Raw genomic sequence first — 23,868 nt, 5'->3', positions numbered from 1 at the left:
TTTCAGAAGGATGGATGAATTACCAGGAAGTCACGGTGCCCCAGCTCCTCTGTCAGCTGGGTGCCAGCAGTGATGGCTGCACTGCATTCAGGCCTCTTTCCAGCCAGTGGTGGGAAGGACAAGCAAGGAGAAAGAGGAAACCTTTCCTCATGGATAGTATCTTCCATTAATGTGGCTTGAAGCTCTTTACAGAGAAAAGCTCTGGGGTCCTAAACTTCTTAGGCCATGGAGCTTCCTTTCTTCCAAGGGAGATAAGGTGAGAACCAAAGAGGACCTTGGAAATCAGGGCGTTACACGGACATTTTACAGCGAACAGGTCCCTTGTAATATACATATAACACACAGAGATTAACTTAGTGAGCATGACCCTGGTGGCCTGTGCTCCACTGAGGACAGGAACCACCATGACACAGCGTGCAGAAGATTGTGCAAGAAACCTTCAGTAGCCACTACTGCAGTCCACGAACTAAGGCACGTTGTTTAACACGGTTATTGCGGGAAGTTAGTTTGGCACACCTTTCACAGCTTGGGAGCCAGGGCATGCAGGGTAATTGCTTTACCCAACTTGTCTTAAAACATGAGTGGCTCAGCAGGGAGTCGGACTCAGAAGAGTGGACCTCCCCAACTGCCTCCCTCTTGGGTGGTTTGGATGGTGACAACTTTAGGCAGAGGTTGAAAACGCTGCCTGCTGCCCTTTTGGCAGGGAATTCACAGCTGCTGGTTGGTCTGTTGTGCTCCCCTCTCATTGATAAGAGGTGGCCTTTCTCAGAGACCTTCTCAGAGAGCTAAGTGCTTGAGGGATGCCCCTGGTGTGTTTGCAGCTTTGCCCCAGTAGTTTTATGGTTATTGGCTATTGCTCTAGCTTTCTCAAAGGAAGCCAGCATTAAAATAGCTTTCTATATTCCTTGAGTACCTTCCGGCATCCTTTGGGAGCAGTCATCCCTTCACGTCCTCTCAATGATGTTACTGGCATCAAGCACAGGGCCCCACCAATCCCAGTTCTCTGATGCACTTAATTAAAGGAGAATCACTCAATAATTCTGTTGTGCTTTCCTGGCATCTGGTCATTCACCTCTCATGTGCACAGGCAATTAATTTTTAGGTTGTCAGTACAAAGGGATTGAAACAAGAATATTAATTCCAGCCCAGCGGGAGGAAAGAAGGAAGTTTTGCTGGTGTGTGAGTCCACCTGCAGGGCTCTGCCCCCGGATGCTGAGTGCCCACGATGCCTAAAGGCCTCCCAAAGTGTTGAAAGTTGGAAAGGAGGGAAGGTTTTCGAGATAAAACAGTTCCCCCCTCCTGTCCAATTCCATTAATATTGTGGATAAATTAATAACCATGTTCCTGCCTGGAAACCTCATCAAAATCAGTGGCCCAGGGTGCTACATAAAAAAATAAGTGCCAGACCCTGCTGCAAGGAGCTGTATGTGGCTGTTAGTGACTTATGCAGAATCACACAGAGACCATGTAGAAATCTCAACGCTGAAACTCCTGATTCATGGGCTCGGGCATTTCATTAGTTTATCCCCCTTTCTCTCAACCTTAAAAAAAAAGAAAGGCAGTACAGAATCATCATTTTCCCCTGGCATTTATTGAAATGTCATTTGAATGAGACCAAACAATGCTTTATGTTGCTTTGGGTAACTGATATGGACAAAAGTCCATAAGAACAGGAAAATTGCAACTCTGATCCAGTTAATGGATATTAGAGGCACAAAATGCTTTCAAATGCACACAATTATTTTTATCTGCTAATTGAAGGGGAGAAAGCTTCTTTCTAGGAAATATGGTAATATATATTGATCAGAAAAATGAAGCTTCTATACCAAACCCTGAGCACGATGCAAGGTTAAGGGATTTTAATTAATGAAAAAGCTTTTTTATGAAATGATGCCACCACTCAAGCAGAGTATACACTATGACCTCCAGTTAAGTGGAGATATCTTTTAAATATGACACTGCTCATACGAGCATCACTCGCTCTCTTTCTTGGCCATATAAATATTGAACAGACCTGCTGCCGGACCAGGCTGTCCTATTCTGCCCTGCTTGGGTGGTGGGTATCCACTGCCGAGGTGACCACCACAAAAGTCTCAATCCCAGACACGGATGTCTTTCTGGCATGCCACAGATCTAGGAAGGCATCAACCAGCAGTCTAAGCAGGTGGGTGGGATGAGATCAGCACCGAGGACTGAGGATCCGCAAGATGTGTCCAAAGAGCACACCTCAAACAGCCCGTGGTATCAACTGTTAGCACTAGACTAAGAACAGAAAGTGAGGGGTGTAAGACCATGTGCACGTATGTGCACAGCAAGGTGGAGCAGCAGCAGATCTGTAGATATAAAGCAGCTGGGGACCCAGTGTGCACACTCCATATGCTTCCAATGCACACATTGCATATGTTTCAGGAGGGTTACTTCAAGTTATACCCAGCTTTGTCCCCTGGACTGAACATGTATTAGCATTGGCTGTGGTCCTGGAGTATATCTGCTGGTTTAATCTGTTCAAAAAGAGTTTGGGTCATGCAGTCTGAGCCATTGTGAGATGAAAAGAAAAGAGAGTAAGTAGGGACAACCAGGCGATTTGTTACTTCACTCCTGATCTGAATAAATTTAAAACAGCAATGCAGGTGCACCCACAAGTACTGTGCCTTTTACTCCTGAAAACAATTCCTTTGCATATTTTTTTTAAGTCCAGACTCTTACAGTTATCAGACGCCCAAGCTGCCATTGAAATTAAAGGCTTCTACCTCTTCCTGTGCACCTGGATTTATTTTCTAAGTCATACAAGCACAAACAGAAATATAAATTAGCTCTTTCTATCACTTATTTTGAAATCTGTCCGGCTTGCCTTGCAAATGGAAATATAATGAATTTCAACTTCAATCAGAAACAAATGCTTTAATTGTTCAGTGTATTAGTGCTACATTGTTTACAGGATTATTCTATTTAGAAGACACAGTCAACTTAGACTGAGTCCCAAATGGATGGTAAACTGGCAAAATCTAACCTGCAGCAGTGTTTTTGCTACCTGAAAGGTAATATATTTACTCTCAGCCCGTCGGGACCCTTCTGCATCTCAGACCTGTACAGGACATGCTAAATTGCCCAAGACAGCAGAATTATCATACTACGGGGGCAGAACGGAGTCTTTGCTGCAGGATTTAACTGGTTAGCTTGAGTACAGCAAGGCACCTACACTCGTGTCTTCTATTAACAATATATGGCTACAGCCCTACCTAAAATCTAACCTGGAGCTTTTTACCTAGCAGGACAGACCAGACCCACTCAAGTCAGCTCATGATAGAGTGACAAGATTCTTCTGTCATAATCTCCCATGGGAAGAAGATCAACACTTGTCGTGCAAAATTGCTGATGTGTTAGCATTTATTGCGATGTTTCTGCTGCATTCGTCACTGGTGGTATCTGAGCACCTAAGTTTTGGCTGTACATATTCCTTCGCAGAGTCATGGAAAGCCAAATGGAAAAGGATTGCCCTGCGCTAAAAGTGATTACACCCAGGCTCAGGTACAGGGCTCAGATGCGCTGCTGATTTGAGGTGGGTGCACGCAGCAGAAAGTCTCGTTAAGGCAGGGAGAAGTAGACAACACTTAACGACCCTCCAAAGGGAACACTTCATTCTAATCGCATGCTTTTATCTTGCTTCTGATACCGTCCAATGAGTTTGGCAGAGGCCAGCAGAGTCCAATGGAAATTCAGAGAAAAGCAACATTATCCACTGAAACACCAGACAAATATCGACTTCTCCACAAAAGGCTTACTCAGATGCCCTCAGAGAGTCAATATTTGGTGGGGAGCATTAAAATTTCACAGGCCCTTGGCCAAGGTGACTTTCTACAAGTAGGACTGATCTCTCTCACAGTAAAGCTGCCCACCAAGCCTGCCATGCGTGGGCAGAGGTGGTCCAGCTTTCAGCAACCCTTGGTCTTTCCCCGACTGACAGCAAAGCAACATTCATCTGTCTTTTGCTCTGCTAGAGATGAAAATCCTCCTGCCTGGGGGAGGTGTAGCAAGTCCAAGGTCCCAATAAATCCAAACCAAAGGAGGAAAAGAAAGGGCAAGCCCAGAGACCATGATGATGGGTATTTCATAAACACAGCTGACAGGTCAGAGAGGTTGGTAGGTAGATTTCTGGCAATTTAGGCCATGAACACACGCTCCGTAAAGGCTGAACTCACTTCCAGTTACAGTAAAAGGGAGATTTCGTGCTCCGTGGGAATTGTCAGTTCCTAAAAGCTTTTAGAAGCTTGTGACTGCATTTCCTGTGCATTATATCCCATTATGCAGATGCCTTAAAGTAAATGTAAATCACATCAAGACTAATTGTAAAGGGCTTTTGGTTGTGAGAAGCAAAATGCTTTGAGATGGGTTCTGACGGTCCAATGGTCACGTGTCTTTGCCCTCTTCCCCTCTCACTCTGCACCCTGCCTCCACTCATCCACACATCGTGATGTCCTGAGCTTTCATAGACAAGGCCAGCAGGGCTCACTGGGTTAATTAAATCAGTGTCATTTGCTGTCTGGAGCTCAAGTGACAAATGCATTTCCAACCTTGCCCCTTGTGAGGGAAGGGTGGTTTGCGAAGCATGACAGTGGCTCAGGGCTCCTGGAGTCTATGTTCACACATCTCACCGAGGTGAAGGCACCACAGCCCAGTGATTTGGTTTCCCCCTTCTTGTTCACTGGGACAGAAAGCACCAGCACTGTGTTAGTGCAGTAAGCACATTTTCAGTCTGTTTAAGACTCCCCATTTTCTGCTTCCCTTCCTGGGCTGTCATGGGGGAATAAGATGTCAGGAGATGCTTGGGAAGACTGAAAGGGACAGTTTCCCTCCTCCCCACTCAGGCTGTGAATGCGAGGCTAATTCTATTAGCCCAGCCACTCCATTATCCAAATAGCCCCTCGCCAGCCTCCCGGTGCATTTGCAGATGCATTAGTGTAATGGTGCTGTGCACTGCCAAACACATGCTGCCTTCCATCCCAGATGTGCTCCCCAGGCAGATAAGGTGATTCTTACGGGTTTTTTTGTGTGTGTATATATATATGTATAAAAGTATATACCGGAGCATCCAAAGCAACTTCAGAAGATTTTGAGCACACAGTGGGGTTACAGAATAAGGCTCGTTTTTTGTAACACCCTCTGAGGTCCTACATAAGCATGGATATATATTTACAAAATACCGCATGTTGGTACATCATATGACAGTTATGCTATACGCTTTATCATTTGTGAATGCTTACAGCAAGACAAAAATAAGCCTGATTCCCTGCTTTCTGTCTTCTATACTTTGAGGCTTGCAGAAATCTGTCTAACCCATGCAGGTGGTGACTTTCTTATGTTAGTGCAATGTTGCCTCTTCTTTTAAGCTGGAGGAGGAGGGACGTAACTCAAAGGAGTGCCAGGTAATGTCTGTATGACATGGCTTTCCTCGTGCCCTATGACCTGGCATGAATATTACAGCAGATCCACGTTTGTGCCGTAGGTCCAAGTTTTCTATGTGTCTGTCGTGGTTTAGCCCCAGCCAGCAACTCAGCACCACGCAGCCGCTCGCTCACTCCCCCTACCTCAAAGGGATGGGGGAGAGAATCAGAGGAGTAAGAGTGAGAAATGCTCCTGGGTTGAGATAAGAACAGTTTAATAACTGAAATAAAGTAAAATAGTAACGATAATAATAACAATATAATAATGATAAGAATAATAACAATATACAAAGCAAGTTATGCACAATGCAACTGCTCACCACCTGCTGACCGATACCCAGACAGTCCCTGAGCAGCGATCGCGGCTCCCCGGCCAACCCCCCCCAGTTTCTATACTGCCCATGACGTCATATGGTATGGAATGGCCCTTTGGACAGTTTGGATCAACTATCCTGGCTGTGCCCCCTCCCAGTTTCTTGTGCACCTGGCAGAGCATGGGAAGCCGAAAAGTCCTTGACTGGCATAAGCAGTACTCAGCAACAACTAAAACATCAGCGTGTTATCAACATTCTTCTCATCTTAAATCCAAAACCCAGCACTATGCCTGCTACTAGGAAGAAAATTAACTCTATCCCAGCCAAAACCAGGACAGTGTCCTATATATGATGAACTCATGCATCATCCTTCCAGTCATCCACATCGTCTCACCACAAACCTGTTGCATGATGGGGGAAAGATGCAATGGGGCTCCTGCCAATAGAGCAACTCATTCACCTACAGCCTGCTCCCAGTCCAGACCAAAAGAGAGGGAAGTTAGTTAGGAAAAAGCTGTAGCCTTTTATGAAAGCTTTTAAAAAATCACTAAGAAGCCAGTAAATAACTACATCAGGTCTGTGTTGCACGTGACCATTCTCACGGCCAACAGGAGAAAGAGCAGCATCCCAGGCTAATAGCAAATCACAGAGCCAGAACAAATATTTTTTTTCCACAAATGGAGCACTAAATTCAGGGTGACTTTTCACTTGGCAAAATAAAAAAAAAAAAAAGTTAATATCTTGGAGAGGCAGGATGACAGAAAAAAACCCCAAACCCAAACAAATGCAAGCATAAAAAAGAATAAAATTGTCCCATTGAAATGCACAGGATATTTCCAGGGACCTGCCCAAGCTGAGCAAGAAAATTTCATCTGCCCAGTAAAGAAGCTTGCTATTTTTCTAGGACCCTAGGGCAAAACTGTTGATGCTAAAACCTACAAATAGTCCCTCTGCTTCAAGAAAAAATGATTCAAAACTGCAGTTCTTTATCACATGTGAATTCTCCTTCCTTCTCCTAAACAGTTGCATGAGGAAGAAAAGACACACACAAACTCAAACACATATATCAAATACAAATACTTCAGTATTTAAAAGACCTTTTTGCACCACTGCTGAACCGTTGCTGCTGTTCCTCTAAGTAGAAAGATTAACACCCCAAAGCTGTCTGAGCACTGAAGACAGGGGCAAGGAGTCAGTGCAAGTTGTTGGTTGTGTAAACTTTGTGCCACAATTAGTAGCATGTGGATTGATTGTCAGTTCAAAAAGAAAGTCTAGGAAAGAGAAAGGGGGGCTGTTTGGCTTGTGTGGGAGCAGGGAGAACCTACCATATTTGCCAATAGCACTTTTATCTGTTTAGCTATGAAAATTAATGAAAATAAATGATCAGAAGGCAATAAATGGGTCTGCAGCTACCCTCACGAAGGAATGCTGATACATTGTTTACACATCTAATGTTTGTTTTGAGACTCTGCAATCTCTGCAGGATGCTTCAGTGCATATGGTGTTGTCACTGTATTTCTTTTTCATTTTTAATTTACTGATCCAGAATATAAAAGTGTCCCTGAAGCCCTGGCTTGGATTTCAGAGGCTCCCTTTGCTGGGAGGAGGTGGTGCACCTCAAGCAAGCCAGTCCTGAAGGAGCTTGGATGCACAGAGGTGGGTGAACTTCTGGTACCTAAAGAGCAGCAGGAGACACCAGCGGGTTGTGAAACCCAGGGACCCCGCATCTACATGCTGATTTCCACTGCATTAGCAAATGGAGAGCCTTCATGGCATGATAGCTGCAACAGGTTGTTATCCTCTGAAGCTGCGTCCACGTTACCAAATAAAACAGGCCAAGGACCCTTCGAAAGCCTTGCTGGCAAATGGCAGATTGCCTCCATCCTTAAACTTTCTTTTCTTCCTTTTTTTCCTGAAGATGTGGTTGATGTGTCCCTGTTGCCCCAGGGACCAGTCCTGCCCATGGTATTCCCCTGAGCCTTGCCTCGGCACTGCCTGGAGGAGCGCTGCCTGGCACAGGGTAACCCAGGGCAGGAGCCATGCTGGTAATTACATGGTGCTGGTGGTGGTGTTCGGTGTTTGAGCCTGTGCTGGCCCTGTTTACCTGGTGATTTCAGCATAGTCCAGGAGATCAGCACATGGAGGTGAGCGAAGGAGAGCCTCCTCCTGTGTCCAACTGCTGTTTGGGCAGCACCACTGCCAGGTCGTGAGAACATCACAGCTGACCTTCCCAGCCCCTCCTAGACCTCTTACCGCAGACACTTGTCTTGCATCATGCAAATATGAGGTCCTTGTGGTCAGGCGTGTGCTCGAGATGGATAACAAGCAGCTATCCCTGAAGAACAGGCAGACACCTCCAGGGATGCCAGTGCATCCGTAGACAGCCTTAACCAGAGGATGCTGCCAGCTCAGCAACCCCACCGCACACAGCAAGTCTGCTCCAGTGGGCTGTGTGGGTTTTCCCCAAACACGTACCCACTCTTCTCCTCTGCTGCCCCTGTTTATAAGGTAGACATCAGCTCTTAATATTTCAAATGTTTAATTAGGAGTACAAGCTAAAAACACTAAATGCTCAAGCTGACAGCTTGCAATAGCTCCTGTCCTGTGGAGTGGTACGGAGACTTTGAACCTACCTACACAAATCACATAACACTGTGCTTATACTACTCTGTAAAGTTGTATCTGCACTGGTAAATTTAATGTGCCCGGCATTACTCTCTGGTCCTAAGGCCAGTGAGTATAGAATAGCAGATGTACACATCATTAAACTCTCTTAGCCTGCAAATGGAGCAGCTGTAACCAAACTGCCTCTCAGAAACAGTCACTGGCCATGGTCATCCCTGAACCATGTCCAAGACTGTCTGGGAGACAGCTCGCTGGTCCCACAGTGAGGACGCGCCAAGTGCCATCACACCAATTTAATGGACAAGACAATTCACCTCCAGTGCCTGCTCATGCTCCCTAGTACTGGTACAGATGTAACCTGAAGTCCATGTAGCTACCAGTTCACTGCTTGCAGGAGAGAGCAAAGCCATGATCTGCAACAGCAGATGAAGGTAACAGGTAATCCCTCCTACACTCCCAGGCGATTCCTGGTCCCATGACACAGAGTACCATCCTCCAAGGTGTGCACACAAATGATCCTGAGGTCCTGCCATGAACCAGGGCAGTAAATTGGCCAGCTTTAAGCACAAACCAAAACAAGAAATTAATTTTTAATTTTTTTTCAACTGTCATTATTCTAGAAGCACAAATGCGAGACCTGGGAAGGGATATCACAGATCTGTATTGACACAGGAGATAAGGTATCATCAACCCACAACCTGAAAAAGACATTCTCCCGAACAGGGCTCATACTTGCCTCCTTCATGGGGCACAAACTGCTGGATTTTCGGATGAGGATCACAGAAGGTGTTTTTCTCTTTGCAAACACATGGTTAAGGTGGACTGTGCAGAGATTAGGTGGATTTTCCCAAAGGTGCAAGCTCAACCTTGGGAAAGTGCTGAGTATAGGGATAAGTAATTAGTGATGGATAGCATGTTCACCAAGTCCATTAGCTGGAAAGAAAAGCAAACCTGCAGCATTCTCAGCTGGAAAGAAAAGCAAACCTACAACATGCTTCACATTCCTTCCCTGCATTTTCCTGCCTCCTGACAGCATCCCGACGTTCCCCTCGCAGCCCACGCTCCCGCCTGTCAGGGGGCTCCCCTCAACACAGCTTCGTGTCTCATTGGGGACTGGCATTTCCAATCAATTAGACACGTCGCTGCTGAATTTCTCTGCTAATTACTGGAGTTTATTATGTCCAAAGCCAGGTTAAACGCAGAATTCCCGAGGTCAAATGGGGTCACCCAGACAATCAGTTCCACATTTTCTGTAGCAAAAGAGACCCCCACAATCAGTCACTGCCAAATGGTTTGTAATGACCAACCTGCCAGTTAATGGCCTGAGGTGAAAGTCTCGGGAATAGAAAATGCTCTTGTAGACAGAGAGGAAAAAAAACTGAACCAGCAAATAAAAAGGCCACTTTGGAGGTGATTATAGCACAGACACATGAACCCCCAACCCTTTCTTGGTGTCTTGGTGTGGAAGGAGAAGGGTTTCCTTTACACATGAAGCAGCTCACAGAGAGCAAGAGTCTTACTTTGCACCAGTTTCTGGGTCTGACCCAGTTGCCAAATGCCCTTTGGTTTCAATGGTGTCAGCTGAGGCCACAATGAAAGCAAAGATGCTCAGGGGTAAGGACCGATACGCCATATCCCACAAGTTGTTAAAAAATGTGCCATGAGGTCTGCTACCTGCCGCTTCACCCCTCTTTGCCTAGCGATGGTCACGGTCATTGTAAGAGGACTGCAAGCCAAGGAGAGCCTGCGAGTGCTGTTCATGAAAAGCAGAGCACAACGCTCCCTTCAGAAGGAAAAGAAAAACATCTACCCATCTGTTTTGAAGACGAAAGGGTTTTCAACTCTCTCTCGGCTCATTTCGACACTGCATTCTGTGGGTGAAACACGTCCTGTCCCTTACCAGCACTTCGCTCAGAGCCGGCTGTAGCAAAGCATGAACCACTTCAGCCCAACCAGAGCACATGGAGAGGCTCAAAGTGCTCAGTTTGCAGTAGCAGCTGCCTGAAGAGCCTTGCCTAAATGTCAACACTGTTTTCAAAAACAATTATAGGGAACACAAAAATAGCAATCAGGGAGTTACGTACCTCTTCCCCATCCAACGGCTGGCAGATGAGTTTATATCATGAAGAAGCCAAAAGAGGATCCCTCTAACTGCTGGCCCTGAAAACTCTCTATACACAGGCTTCCCTTCCCAGGGTTAAAGGCTTCAGGATGACCAGTGGTGAGAAGGAAAGACTCCCATGGATCCTGCCACAGCTGGAGAGGTGGTGCAAAGCCCTGAGAGTCCACACTGTCAAATTCTTCATGGTCTCCCGCATGGCTGTCCAAATTGCACTCTTTCAAACAATGTCCAGGAATGGCTTGGGTTTATTCCCTACACACTCTGGATGGAGCTACCCTCTTTTGGGAGAGTAAGAGAGCTGAGATCTACAGGCACAGGCCACACCATGCCATTTGGTCTCAGTGCCAGAGAATGTTCCCTGGTTTATTGCATTTATTTGTATAGCTGCTGGGAAAAAAGGATACCTTGTCCTGATGGAGGCTAGGTCAGTGCAAACATCTGCCTTTCCCCTTTGTGCCAGTGCTCTGGGAATCCAACATTAATTATGTGAATCATCCTGGAGTTGATACTCCATCAAAACACATTCCTGATGTGATGGTTGGAGGAAATACATGGGTTACCTTTGCTCTTTGGGGCAGAAACTACTGACACATGAACTTCAAAAGTGCTTGGAAGGTTCCTTCCAGAGAAAGCTTCCCAAATGATGTCATGGGAGCAAGGATCTTGTACAAACACTGTCTTTCATCCTCAAGAAATCCAAAGGGCTTTACAAGTTCATAAATACATCACAAAGGCATCCATGGATCCAAGCTCTCAGAGGAGGGACACAAGAGCAGGTATTTATGTCGGAGTTTTTATGTAGGAGTATTTATGTAGGAGTTCAGGACTAGAGGAAAAGAAGTGAATTCATCAGGTGAATTAAAGGAAAGGATCTTTAGGGAGTCAGTGTGATGTGAATAGTGCTGGGATTGGGATGACACAGCAGAACTAAGAGTTTAAGGACCATTATTTCAAAAAGTCCCAACCTTAATCTGACTCTTATTCAGGCAATGACACATGTGGCATTTGGCAGAGAAATTGTCCTGTCCATGTACAACATCCACTGAATGGGCAGGCAAACACCTACTGATCTATCCCCACAGCTTTCTGCATTGATTTTTCTGTCCCCTCAGATCTTCCCAACCACCTGAAAACCCTGGCCTTGCTACATTTATCATATAGACAAAACCACAGTTGTGTGGTCAGCACTGGCTGTCTTCCTGGGCTGCACTGTCCATCTACACAGGTGGCTAAGCAGGCCAAGCCTATAAAGAAAACCACAGATATACCCTGTACCTCAGAGTATTGACCAAGTACTCAGTTTACTGGTCCAAAATGTCTTTCTAAAGGAAAAAAGTAAAGCAAGACAAACCAAATTTAGTCTCAGGGCTTCCCATAACTTTCTCATCCAGTTAGGAGATAAAACAAGAAAATAATTTTCAGGGTACTTGAGTACACTTGTCTCCAATCACAAACTGAAAAATTTCCATAAACTGGAAAATAAAAAACAAAACAAAACAAAAAAAAAACCCTGAAAAAACTTGGAAAAAACTTTAACATCACGGTATGATGTTAAAGCTATTTTTTATTGGAAATGAACATAAAACCCAGTTTGCCTTTCAAGGGCAGGTTCTGGAATGGATTTAATTTTCCTGTTCCTACTACACACATCTATGATGATAATGACTATATCAAGTAATATAAAGTGATGAGAGATATTTAGCAGAATAAGCCAAGAGCACAGAAGACACAGCAAATTCTGGGGCACTTAGAAAAGTTATCCCTCAGTCTGAGAACAAAATGCCTATTAATTCCCACTAACGAGGAGCATGCTTAGGAGTTCAGAGGTATCACATGAAAAATAGAAAAGGCATCAGAAAATGATAAGTCTGTGCACTTATGGTGTAAGGAAATGCCCCAAGAGAGCAAATACTTGCTTCAAAGAAAGTAATAAGATACATGAGCCTGCAATGGAAGCAACTTTTGAAGCATATTAAAAATGCAATGATTGAGAGAATGTTCCCTGGCAGCCACCATGCACTGATCCAGGAAAGCACTCAAGCATGTGTTAAACTTAAAAGCTTAAACCCAAGAGGTATGGAAGTGCCTATACCTCTAAGCCAGGGTCTCTGTCTTGCCCAAATCCTCCCTCCCTGGGAGCACTGATGCCCAGGCTGAGCTGGAGTGGAAGACCAAAGCAGGGGGGTGATTAACAACTGGTGTTTTCAAGTAACCTGCAAATGTAAGGTCTGTGTGAGGCAGAGGAGAGGAGGAGACCTGGCTGTCAGTGAGATTGCAGGAGACAGATGTTTAATGGAGTCCAGGATTACAGATCTGCCAGGCTTCACATGTAATCACCAGCTTCTTAGGTTTCCTCTTTCTTCTCCCCTTCTTCTTGTGTCTATTACAGGGTCAGGGTCTGGGGGAGGGAAGGATGGAGATTTTCAGATTTCCAGCTAAATTCCTTGAGCTGCCCTTAATACTCTGACCTATTCCCAGCTGAAACCACAACCTACCAGTCCGCTGGGACGCAGGGAGACGGGAGTGGGTTTTTGTTGACAATAAGAGGAGCGATGCATTTAACTCGACGGATCCACATCCTCTTTCCCAGAGAGCGTGGTAGCTCTGCTGAGCAGTCTGTGTTTGACTCAGAGAGGCCACTCCGCAGAGGAACAACACCGCAATCAATAGTGCCAGATGACCCACACACCGTGTGCCGGGTGGCACTGTGCCCCAGGGGACATGTCTGCACGGCTTCCCACCCATCATCCGCTCCTGAGGATCGATAGTCCCTGCCACTTCTCACCCAGGGAATGACTCTACAAATGCTTTTTCATTTATGGGTATTGCTCACTCTTTCCTTCAGTCTTACTCATCTTTTGTCCTCTGTGCAAGGCAGGGGGTAGCAGCTCCTGCTCTGCTTCTTTGAGCAGCCTGTGGAGAAAGCATCCTGGCATGGGGATGACTCTTTGGCAAGCTAAGAGATGAATGCTGACATTAGGCATTGCTGAAGTTCAAGCCAAATGCAGATCCACAGATGGCAGTGTGAAAGCTCTAGTTCTACCCTCAAACATTGGACATGTAGAAGAGGACATGACTGTAGAGTTCAGGCACAAATATGCCACCACTGTGACTGAACACAGGTCTTTTAATGAGAAAGACCATATCTGTTAATGTATCTGTATGGACATAAGTGCACCCCAAACGCTGGCCCAGGGGTGATAGGGAGACTCAGCTTTGATGCACTACTCTGTCACAAGCACGTGGCATGACCAAGGACATGTCACTCAGCCCTCTCTGCTCATCAGCTGTAGAACTTTATCAGCAGTGCTCCGACCCAGAGGGCAGTTACATGAATTCATGTCTTGTCAGCAAGCAGAGTTTAGACTCTGTCCATGGCTAAGACACCTGTATTCAAAGTACTTGAGCAGTTGCACTGATACACTCCCTCCCAGCTGGATCCCAGTGATTAATGCAATGTGCTTGTAGAGAAGTCATTTCTCTGGGATGGGGCAGGTCTGTACGACACAGGGTTCTGGCACGGAGAAGCAAGGCCAAGTATGAAGCAAAGGGATAGCGACCTGTGTTTTGTATTAAATCCTTCCTTCCAGTGAAAGACTGTCAAACTCCTCCACACAGCTTGGGTTTGGCAATGTTCCTCTAGATGGGATCAAGAAAGCTATAACTTAGTGTCATAGAATCATAGAATCATAGAATCATCTAGGTTGGAAAAGACCTTTAAGATCATCCAGTCCAACCATTAACCTACACTACCAAGCCCACTCTAGACTAATCAAGGGTAGACTAGACTAAACCATGTCCCGAAGTGCCACATCTACCCGTTTTTTAAACGCCTCCAGGGATGGGGACTCCACCACCTCTCTGGGCAGCCTGTTCCAATGCCTGACCACCCTTTCCGTAAAGAAATTTTTCCTAATTTCCAGTCTAAACCTCCCCTGGCGCAGCTTAAGCCCATTTCCTCTTGTCCTATCGCTAGCTACTTGGGAGAAGAGACCAACACCCACCTCACTACAACCTCCTTTCAGGTAGATGTGTCATCTACAGGTTGGCTACAAAGAGGAGAACAATTATTCTCTCAAGAAACGTTTCCCTCTCAAATACACACAGCAGAGCTCAGACTAGATACCTGATGGTAACATAGCAAAAGTCCCTCTGAACTTTGGGATCCAGCAAAGCTTTCCAGCTCTCATCAGGACATGCACACCAGCCTCAGGTGTCAGGAGGAGATGGGAGTTTTCAATAGCCAGTGGCAGGAATTGCAGAGAGCTCCAAAAGAGGTCTTGATCTTGGAAATATCTTCTGTACCTTCAGGACACATGGAGTTACAGTGGTTTGCCCACAGCTGTACAAGGACTCTGTGAGCAAGGCAGGGTATGACTCTAGGTCTCCCAAATCCTGGACTGTCTCTTAACCGCAAAGCTTTTCTCCTTTCCAGTGCAATTAGCATAGTACTTGTTTTAGGGCAAAATGGGGCACTTTAATACAGCATCAAACTGGCCTACAAAAACATTTCCAAAGCATAAAAAGAGCTTAATTCAAGTGTGAAAAGCCCAAGGCTGAGGGACAGTAGGAGATGAAATTCCAGATGCCCATGGGATGGAGACAGCCCCCAGCAGGATTTCTTCACTTGCCATAAATGGCACATTTGGGACACCTCCAAGACCTTGAATTGGTTCCTCACCCATTCACCCCAGTTTTCTGAGTTATTTACATCCCCGCTGGAGCACGCAACCAACCCAGCAGGAGGTTAAGGGACTCCCCACTCCCTTAATTATCCCACAACTACTTACTCCTAGGATACCCATGTGCCAGCAGCAAATGAGTTAAAATCAAGCTAAACTATGACTTTTTGCAATAATGTGCCTTTTGCTGATAAAGGATTATTTCAAAAGAGTCAGCAGCACAATGTGCTGCAGTTTTGCTGGTGGTCCAAATCACTTTTATCATTCTTGGCTGAGAAACACAGGCACTCACACAGTGTCTTTTCCATCCTTAGCTGAGCATCCATGCAGGATTTTCCACCCATGCAGTAATTTCTCAGAAGGCATCTGACCTTATTTAACAGGCCCTTAATTAGGTGAAAGCAAATGCAAGGGAGAGTGGAGTTCAGCCTCTGATATTGCTGAGGGTGATGAGTGCTATTTTAGGGGCAGGAAAGAGCAAAGAGAACAAAAGTTGCCTTTGCTGCCAACTGGGATTACACTCATTGCTTCCTAGAGATCGACTGAACTCTAGGAACTGTTCTGCCGTGCTTTGTGCAGGACTGCCCAAGAGCAGGGTAGCTGGGCAATGAAGTGGGCAGTTTGCAGGCCTCTTCTTTTGAGGATTTAGAGAAAGCCTAACATGACACTTCTTCCCAAAGAGAGTGTACATTTCAGTGCTTGACTTAGACCCTTTAGAGGCTCTGATGACCCTGATCTTACCTAGAATGTCAGTCTGCTCTCGGAGCAACCAACTACTCCAAGGAAGAGGCTATACTGTCAACACTCATCCTTCCTTCCTGGCTTTCAGAAGTTGAACAGTGGAGTCCTGCAGAAGACCTGACCATCTCCAAAGAGCGGATGTGCACAGCGTGGTCATCTTTCACACTATGCACAGTAGCCCCTTCTACAAGATGACAGTCAATACTTCAAGAACCTACAAGACAACAGAGTCGAACGACAGAAATCTGCAACAGCAGTGCCAAAATGTACAGTTTATGGGTGTCTCTGCTGCTTTTAAATCCCCAGGTCAAAAAGTCATACTTATTAGACAATCTCAGCTTTCCATTTTCAAACAAGATAATTCATGTCTTTTCTGGTTCTGGAACAATGATGAAAAACATAGTCCGCATGCAACCTGATGGCTCATAAACAAACAAATGCAAATTAAAAGGAAAAACTCTTGAGTTATTTTTAAAACTTGTGATCTTGAGCCAGTGTTTCTGGGGACAGACTCAAACTGACAATCCCCTGGAAACAGCCACTCCAAACCTAGGCGTTAATGCTAATTGAAATCTTATGCAAAGACCATATTTGAAGAAATTAAGCTATAATTAAGTAAAGTTATTAATGATTGCTTTAACTAATTGATATGATAACATAAGCAGCAGGCAAGATTTTAATCACTGGTCATGAAATCAGAAGTAAACTAACCAGCCACCACCTCTTTCTTTGCAGCTAATTTGCACACAATAATTCTGTTGCTGATAGTGACTCAGCGGCAAAGTGAAGAATAAATCTCAGGAGACAAATAGGTATAAGCCTTCCCCATTTTAATGAGAAACAGACACAGAAAGTCCAAAAAGACCCTGTCAACATGATTTGTGATACTGTTACTTAATTTTTACCAAATGTGGTTTCTGCCATACTTTAGTTGAAGTACATATTTATTTGATATTTCCTTGGCAAAGTTTAAAAGAGCCCCCAAAATACCTATCTGCTTCTGCTACACATGACCCTACCAGTCTCACCTTCAACATACTGTAATGCTTGTAGGGAATGGTAGCACTGCACAGATGTGATTTATTCTCAGGTCATGGATGACTTTCTGCTAATTTATAAGGAAGAAGCACAACTTTTCGCAGGAGCGTAAAGCTGACTCACCTGCACGAAACAAACCTGCCTGCACAGAGAGGGACAGCAAATCTCCTTCTTTGAGTCAAATGCAGGGTTACTCATAAAGTGTTTGCAGAACAGAGTCTTTCCTAGCCATTAGTAAACCAAAAGTAGGAGGCAGCTCAAAGCCTTGGGATTTTAATAATACGAAGTTGGGGCCTCTTGCTGTTTGCCTTCTGGTTTTTGAGCCTTTAAGTTCATTTTCTCTAGCTCTTCCCTTTGATCCCTCTGTATCAAAGGGAAGAGCTGTGATTCTTATGTCTTGGAGTTGCTTCCAGGTGCTGTGTCAGCTTTGCAAAACACACCTAGCACTGGAAGAGACCCAGGAGTCCAACATGCTGAAACAGAGATATTTAGGGGGTGATGGAGGTGACCTTCCAAATACTAGTGCAAAGCCACAACAGGAAAATGAGCATCCTGCACCTCCTGACAACAGCTAAGCATCAAGGAGGCAAGGAGGCACGGCCAGCCAGCAGCGTGTTGGCAGCTGGAAGAGGAGAGAGCAAAGGAACTGGAGGAGTGACAGAAAAGCAAGTGCAAGTCCATAAATGAGAGGTCAGGGCCACAAAGAGGAATGGGATCAGAGAGATAGGCAGGGATAGTGAGGAAGGGGTGAACGAAGCATTTTAGCCCCTGCAGAGAGGTCCAGGGAGCTTGTAGGTTCAGGCTTCTCATTTGGGAGGAGGAAGAGATTGAGAGAGAGGGTTAGAGGAGGAAGAGGGACCTGAGGAGGCATGTGAGTGTGTGATGGGGAACAGAGGAGATGCAGAGACACTGCAGGCCTCCTTCCCCTGCTTCTCCAGCAGCATTTCCCATCTGCTTCTCACCCCTCAGATCATCATTTGAGGCGGAAGACTCTCCGGTGTCTGCGCACCAGAAACAAAGAAGGAAAAAGAAACAGCCCAAGCCTCCAATGTACCGATATCCCCATGACCCCCAGGGAATTTCTCTATCCAGGAACAAGTGTCATTCAGCCAGATAAGTAAGGAAATTACACCTTGGAGCAGCCCCCTCCCTGCGTCCACCACACAAGACCCTCTGTTCACTGGGAAACACCGTCCAGCTTCCAACTCACTTGGAGCCTTTCTGAAGAGGACTAAATGGCAGATCTCCTAATAAAGCATGACAGATCCCATGCATGCACCAATCCTTCCCTGCTCTGTTGACAGGGACTTGAAACACATGTTCACACTTGAAACACGCATACACCCGCGCCTCTGTGAAATAATGGGACCTCTGTATACCGTGTCTCTGGGTTTTGGTGACAAATCTTTCCCTCTCTCTCATTCAATCAACCTCCCTATAAAATATGTATTTATACATAATGGAACTCTTCTGATGGTGCAAAGCTGCTGCATCCTGCTCCTGAGAGCACGGCACGTCTGATAGCGCCAAGTGCTGCTTGTCACTTCTTGACATTCACAGGAGCTGCAAGGGAGGACCCGTTTCAGCCACAGACCACAGGGCTGAGCTGGGCTTCCAGTTCCCCTTGGAGCCCAGGGAGTTCAGCTCCAGATGAAAAGCTCTATGTACAACCCAAGGATGCCCCACTGCGCTGAGGAAAGTGCTCCCATGCAGAAGCTGACCTTAAAAAGGCCAGGGTATATGTTTTTTTGGCAGCATGAGAAAGCCTCTTCTTGTAGCCAGGTTTATTGCGACAGCTCTTTGAAAGTGTTTCAAGTTAAAGGATGCCTTGCTGAGCTGAGTCCTAACACCTCATTGCACAATAGTTTGGGGCATGGCAAAAGCAATACTTGCTGGGACTGCCAGAGTCATGATAGGACTGGGACAAGCTGGGGAAACTGGCTTTATTATTGGGACTTCCATCCCTGTTCAGGACTGGTGAGTGATGAAGCTGAGCCTGGCAAAACTGCTTTTAATGGACCAGATACACACCCAAGAGAACCGCTCTTACGTCCGGGGCACAGCCAGCGTTCAGCCCAGCAGACGGAGGGAGGAGAAACTTCCTCCTTCCCCGGGGATAGGACCAGCCCTGGTGCCTGCTTGGCTTTGAAAAGGTCAGGTCAAGCCATCACCCTCCTGTCCCTCATCTCCACAGACCTCACAATACGAGGGGATTTCTGTGGGCAGTGAAAACCTCTGAGAAGTCATCCATTTATGAAAAGAACTGTACGACATGGCTCGTACAGCGGATAGAATATATCCTCCCCAAGGCCAGCCTGCACTCCTCCACAGTTCACAGTCCTGCCTCCAGCGAAGGCAACCCCCTGCGCCCACTCTCAGCTACCAAGGCCCTACAAATGTTAATTTATTCGAGCACTTGAAGTGTGTAATATCATGAGCACACAGATAGCGACTGTATTGCCGTGACAGCGGTGCTGTCATTCACGTCGCTTGCTACTTTGCAGATAAAATCAGACGGGCAAAGGCTTCTGTAGTGTTGAGAGTTCCACGAAATCAAATCAGATTTTAAATAATAATAGTTCATACCTTTTTCACTAACCTCTCTCATACAGACACTCTTGGCCTTCAAAGAAGGGTGGGGGGAGATGATTGAATAAATCACAGGGGACTCGGCTCCTGGGTTCTCTACGGGGCTCCACCAACAAACTGTGGTGCTAAAAAGCCTGCTTAAGCTTGTGCTTCAGAATAGCCAACCACAAAAGGAGCTGCTCATGTTGTAATGGTCAGGGAAGTGCAGGTGGTCAACATACCAGCAACAATATGTTCTTGGAAGTTTCTGGAGGACAAACAAGTCCTCCTCTTGTTCCAGATCTCATTTTTTAAGGAAGTGAGTGAGTGAACAGTGCTGTCCCATTGTCCTCTCCTAGAGAGGATCAAGTCACTTCCTGGGTGTGTTACGAGACCAACCAGCCCAAAGGAGCCAGATGTATTGTCTCTGTAAATCTGAAGGGCCGTACAAAGCCAGTGGTGGTATCTGAGGTGACCTGTTGCCAAATGGACCTGCACAAAAAGGACTCTGAGCAAATCTGGAATCAGTGGATTGATTATTGGCATATTATTACGCTTAAGGGCTTTGACCATGCAGGGATCCCTGTTCTGCTCAAAGGAAAGAAAGGACCCACAGAGTAAAAGGATGAGAAAGAGGAATGGTGCCTTGACCAAAGTCTCACAGGAGCGCACAAGCATCACCTGCCTCCAGCTTCCCACCCCATCCCAACAGAAGACTGGGACTGTTTTCACCTCAGCACTGGAAGTGATGTCCCATTCTTGCCTAGCATGGAGCAGATGAGAAAGCAATCCCAGCCCTGTCATCACATCCTTTCTCCTGATTTGTTATCATCTTGCAGCTTCTTTATTAAAGGCGAAAGTACAGTTGCTCCCCTCCCCAGTCTGAATTTGAGGCATAAATATCCATAGCTCAGGGAGAGGGCCGGAGACATCGCAGAGACAAAAAACATTTAAAATAAAATTATTCAAGCAGAAGAAATGACAGTCTTAGATTGGAAACTATAACCCCCTGACTTTGCATGGGGAGAAGAATAGCCAGCCTGACACATCTGAGGTCCTGGATGACAGCAACCCTGCTGAACACCTCCCTCCAAAACCCGCATGTATCCCTGCCTTATGGGCCAGGAGAAAACTTCTCCTGTCTTAGGTAAAGGCTAATAATTTCAGTGTTAGCCACAGCCTGGAAAACAGCCACCTGAAGAGGATATGAGGAGGGTCTGTAAAATCATGGCAGGTGAAGAGGGAAAGATTATTTACTGTTGCTTTTCTTAAGGCAGGAATTAGTGGGTGGTAAATCTGCCATGAGGGTGGGTGAGAGGAGAGGACATTGCAGCCCATCTCCATCCTGGAGACTGCTGACTGTTGACCACTGCAGGGCAGTGCTGTCAGAGGGTCAGAGCACAACACACCACATGCAGGGGAGATCTTGGTGTGAGGGAACTGGGAGATACTGGGAGGAAACCACCACATTGCTCTGAAAGTGATACAGGAACGTGCGCTCCCAAGCAAGACATCCTCCAGGCAATTCATGAAGGCAATAAGAAGCATATCAAGTGGGTGTTTTATGTTTGGTGCCACTTACATGATCCAAGGTCAGGCGGGTAATACTTGCTCAATGAATCATTGAACCTTAATGTATGGGTGAACACGTCACACTTGGACTGGTGGCCTCCAGTTGAACCGAATCTGCACTGTAGGGCACCTGCCATCACCCTACCAAAATCCCTCATTTCTCCCTTTTGTCTGTGGTTCTAAAGCTCCTCACAAGCCCTCATGAATCAGCCAGTTACGGTATTTCAAGCCCCTGCATGTCCACAAGACTAATTATGTACAATGAATTTCTTCATGCAAAACTATTTCCTCCTCCCACCCCAAGCAGCAAACTTTCTAAGGCCGAGCACTCTGCTGAAATCAGCCAGAGTTCCATGTTGAACACCCAGATTGGTCCTTCCCTGGAATCTAGCTGGTAGTATTTTCAATAATAATACTAATAACACAACAGGAATGTCACACTAAACTTGGCCTGCACCCTGGCAGGCAGTGTCCTACACTCTTGATCACTGTGTCTCAAAGAGGCTCCAGCTTCTCCAAATACTCCGGTTGGAGCCAAATGATTCAGTGTTACACTTATCCATATCTGTGGCAGATGTAGCCACAGTTTGAATGGGGGTGGAGAGCAATGTGATATGCAGCAGATGCAGTAGCAACTCCTTGTCATGTAGCCAGTAGGATGTGTACTGCACAAGGCAATGCTGCAGTTGGTTTCTGCTCCCTTAGTTCTCTGCCCCTGGCGCATCAGTGTATAAATGCAATGGTTTCTAAGCACAAAAAATCATGAGATCAACAACAGAGCACATCTTTGTAGTAACTGTGTTCACTATTAAGAGTTCAATGTGCAATTCTGGTGTCCATAGCATGATCAAGCTAAAAGCTTTCAAAGCACCATGGACTAATGGGATTTTTTACCTGCTTCTCAGACATGATGTAGAGGTGTTCGTGATCCACTGAGAAGGCCATATCCCGTAATATGGGGCCAGTATCCACCACCTGCACAATCTCATACTCCAGTGTATTCTTGGTGGTGCCATCCACACGGATCTGCAGAGCAAAAACAAAAGCAGGGAGAGAACATGAGCATTTTTCCTCCTTCCATGGAGACTGTAAAATAATCATTGGAGAAATGCATTGTGGTCCAGGTATTTTGGACAACAACCACTGTCATCGCAAAGTGAACTTTTCCCCTGCCTCCTCACTTAAAGGATAAAGCAGATTGAATTGCTTCTGCTACAAGAGCACTGCAGAAGAACAATCCAGAGCCTGCTCACTTTTATCTGGCGCTATCACTGTGTTACTGTCATTGCCTGGACAAATCTGCCGAGCTGAAAATGATGGCACAAAGGGAAGAATTTGTGGTGATGATGAGCAAAAGATAAAAAAAACACACAAGAGTCTGCAGGACTGACTCACTCAAATGCTAGGCAATATTATTGTTCTTACTGCTAATGTTCCATGGGACAATATATTATTGCAGAGTGTACAATACAACACAGACTATTTCTCTTGTTGATTACATATATCAGATATTGAAATCAGTCCTGCACAAATATGGCACCTTATGATTCCAGCCACATCTCATAACAGGGTGTCACTTAGGAACATCAATAACTGGAATTATGAGAAGGAACCAGATGCACAGTCCCAGTCTATCCCTGACAGTGACCCAGCAATACAGAAGAAAATGCACAAAACACCAGAGTTTTCTTTACCTGTCTAAAACCAATTTCTAGAGATTGGGCTCAAAAGCAGCTGGAGAAGGTTTGTAATCCCTTTCAATACTGTAATCGCAATTCAGGATAATCTAGGTATCCACAGGAGTGTCAGGTCCTTCTGGATCTTGTGAGGCTCTGTACTTCAGCAAACCCCATGGCCATGTGTTTCAGAGATGCATCCCCATTCCTTATCTCCCTTGCTATGTTTTCAATGTGTTGCCTTTCACTTTCAGAAAATCTATCCTGCAGCAACACCCTACACACACATTACAGTACCCTTCCCTAGAAGAAACAAAGTTGTAGTGTATCTGCTTCATGCTCTACATCATGATCTCCATACCTTCCTGACCAAAGGCTCCCAGTCCCTGGTTTGCACTTGTGCAGTTTGATAGCTGAGCAAAAAGCACCCTTCCCACCCAAAGGAAATAACAATCCGTGGAGAACTTATGGTATCGAGACCCATTCCCACTGTTCCCTGGCACAGTCCATGAGCTTGTTCCTTCTGTATCATCCTTTCAGCCAAGAAACTGAGCCTGAATCATCTTCTATATTAGAAAGGCAAAGAGAAAGGAAGAGAGGGAATGACAAAGGGTCTGGAAAGCCTGTGTGAGCAAAGGCCAGCAATGATATACAGATTCTTATCTTTGGCTTTCCTCTATCTTCCCGCCTGCTGTATGACAACAAAAAAATCTTATTCCCCCAGGAAAGATAGGGAAAATGAAGCAGAAAGGAGTTAGCGGGGCTCCCTGTGACAGCAAAGGGTGTGGAGGGTCCTCAGGGATGCTCAGTTCCTTCATGTTATCCTTCAGCCTCTGCAGAAGTGGGTGTATGTGCAGGCATTGGCTGTTGGGTTAGTCAAAGGACACCAGAGGGTTCGCAGTTAGTTTGTCATCTTGATGGATCTGGTGATGACAGCAACACACTCCACATCGACACACAGAGGTCAGAGCCTGAAGCCCAGCCACGAGCATCCATGCCTCCCACTGGCTCTGACTGCCTGGGAAGAAAGGGCTCGCTCTTGTCCATGGTCCATAATGGGTGAATTCAGCTCCTCGGAGTCTCTCTTCT

At 45.8% G+C, this 23,868-nt stretch overlaps 1 protein-coding gene across 1 annotated transcript in view; it reads right to left on the bottom strand.

The window, feature by feature from the left end:
- Nucleotides 1-23,868, bottom strand: part of PLXNA4 (plexin A4) — a 427,136-nt gene that overhangs the window by 206,179 nt on the left and 197,089 nt on the right. The window contains exon 3 of the mRNA XM_075727571.1: nt 21,998-22,129. Within this exon, the coding sequence (XP_075583686.1) occupies nt 21,998-22,129 (132 nt within the window). The remainder of the gene's footprint in view (nt 1-21,997; nt 22,130-23,868) is intronic.

The sequence above is a fragment of the Pelecanus crispus genome, chromosome 1 (assembly GCF_030463565.1).
Source record: "Pelecanus crispus isolate bPelCri1 chromosome 1, bPelCri1.pri, whole genome shotgun sequence".
Lineage (NCBI taxonomy): Eukaryota > Metazoa > Chordata > Aves > Pelecaniformes > Pelecanidae > Pelecanus > Pelecanus crispus.
Note: the sequence above shows the minus strand (reverse complement) of the source record. Positions and strands in the feature narration are given on the sequence as shown.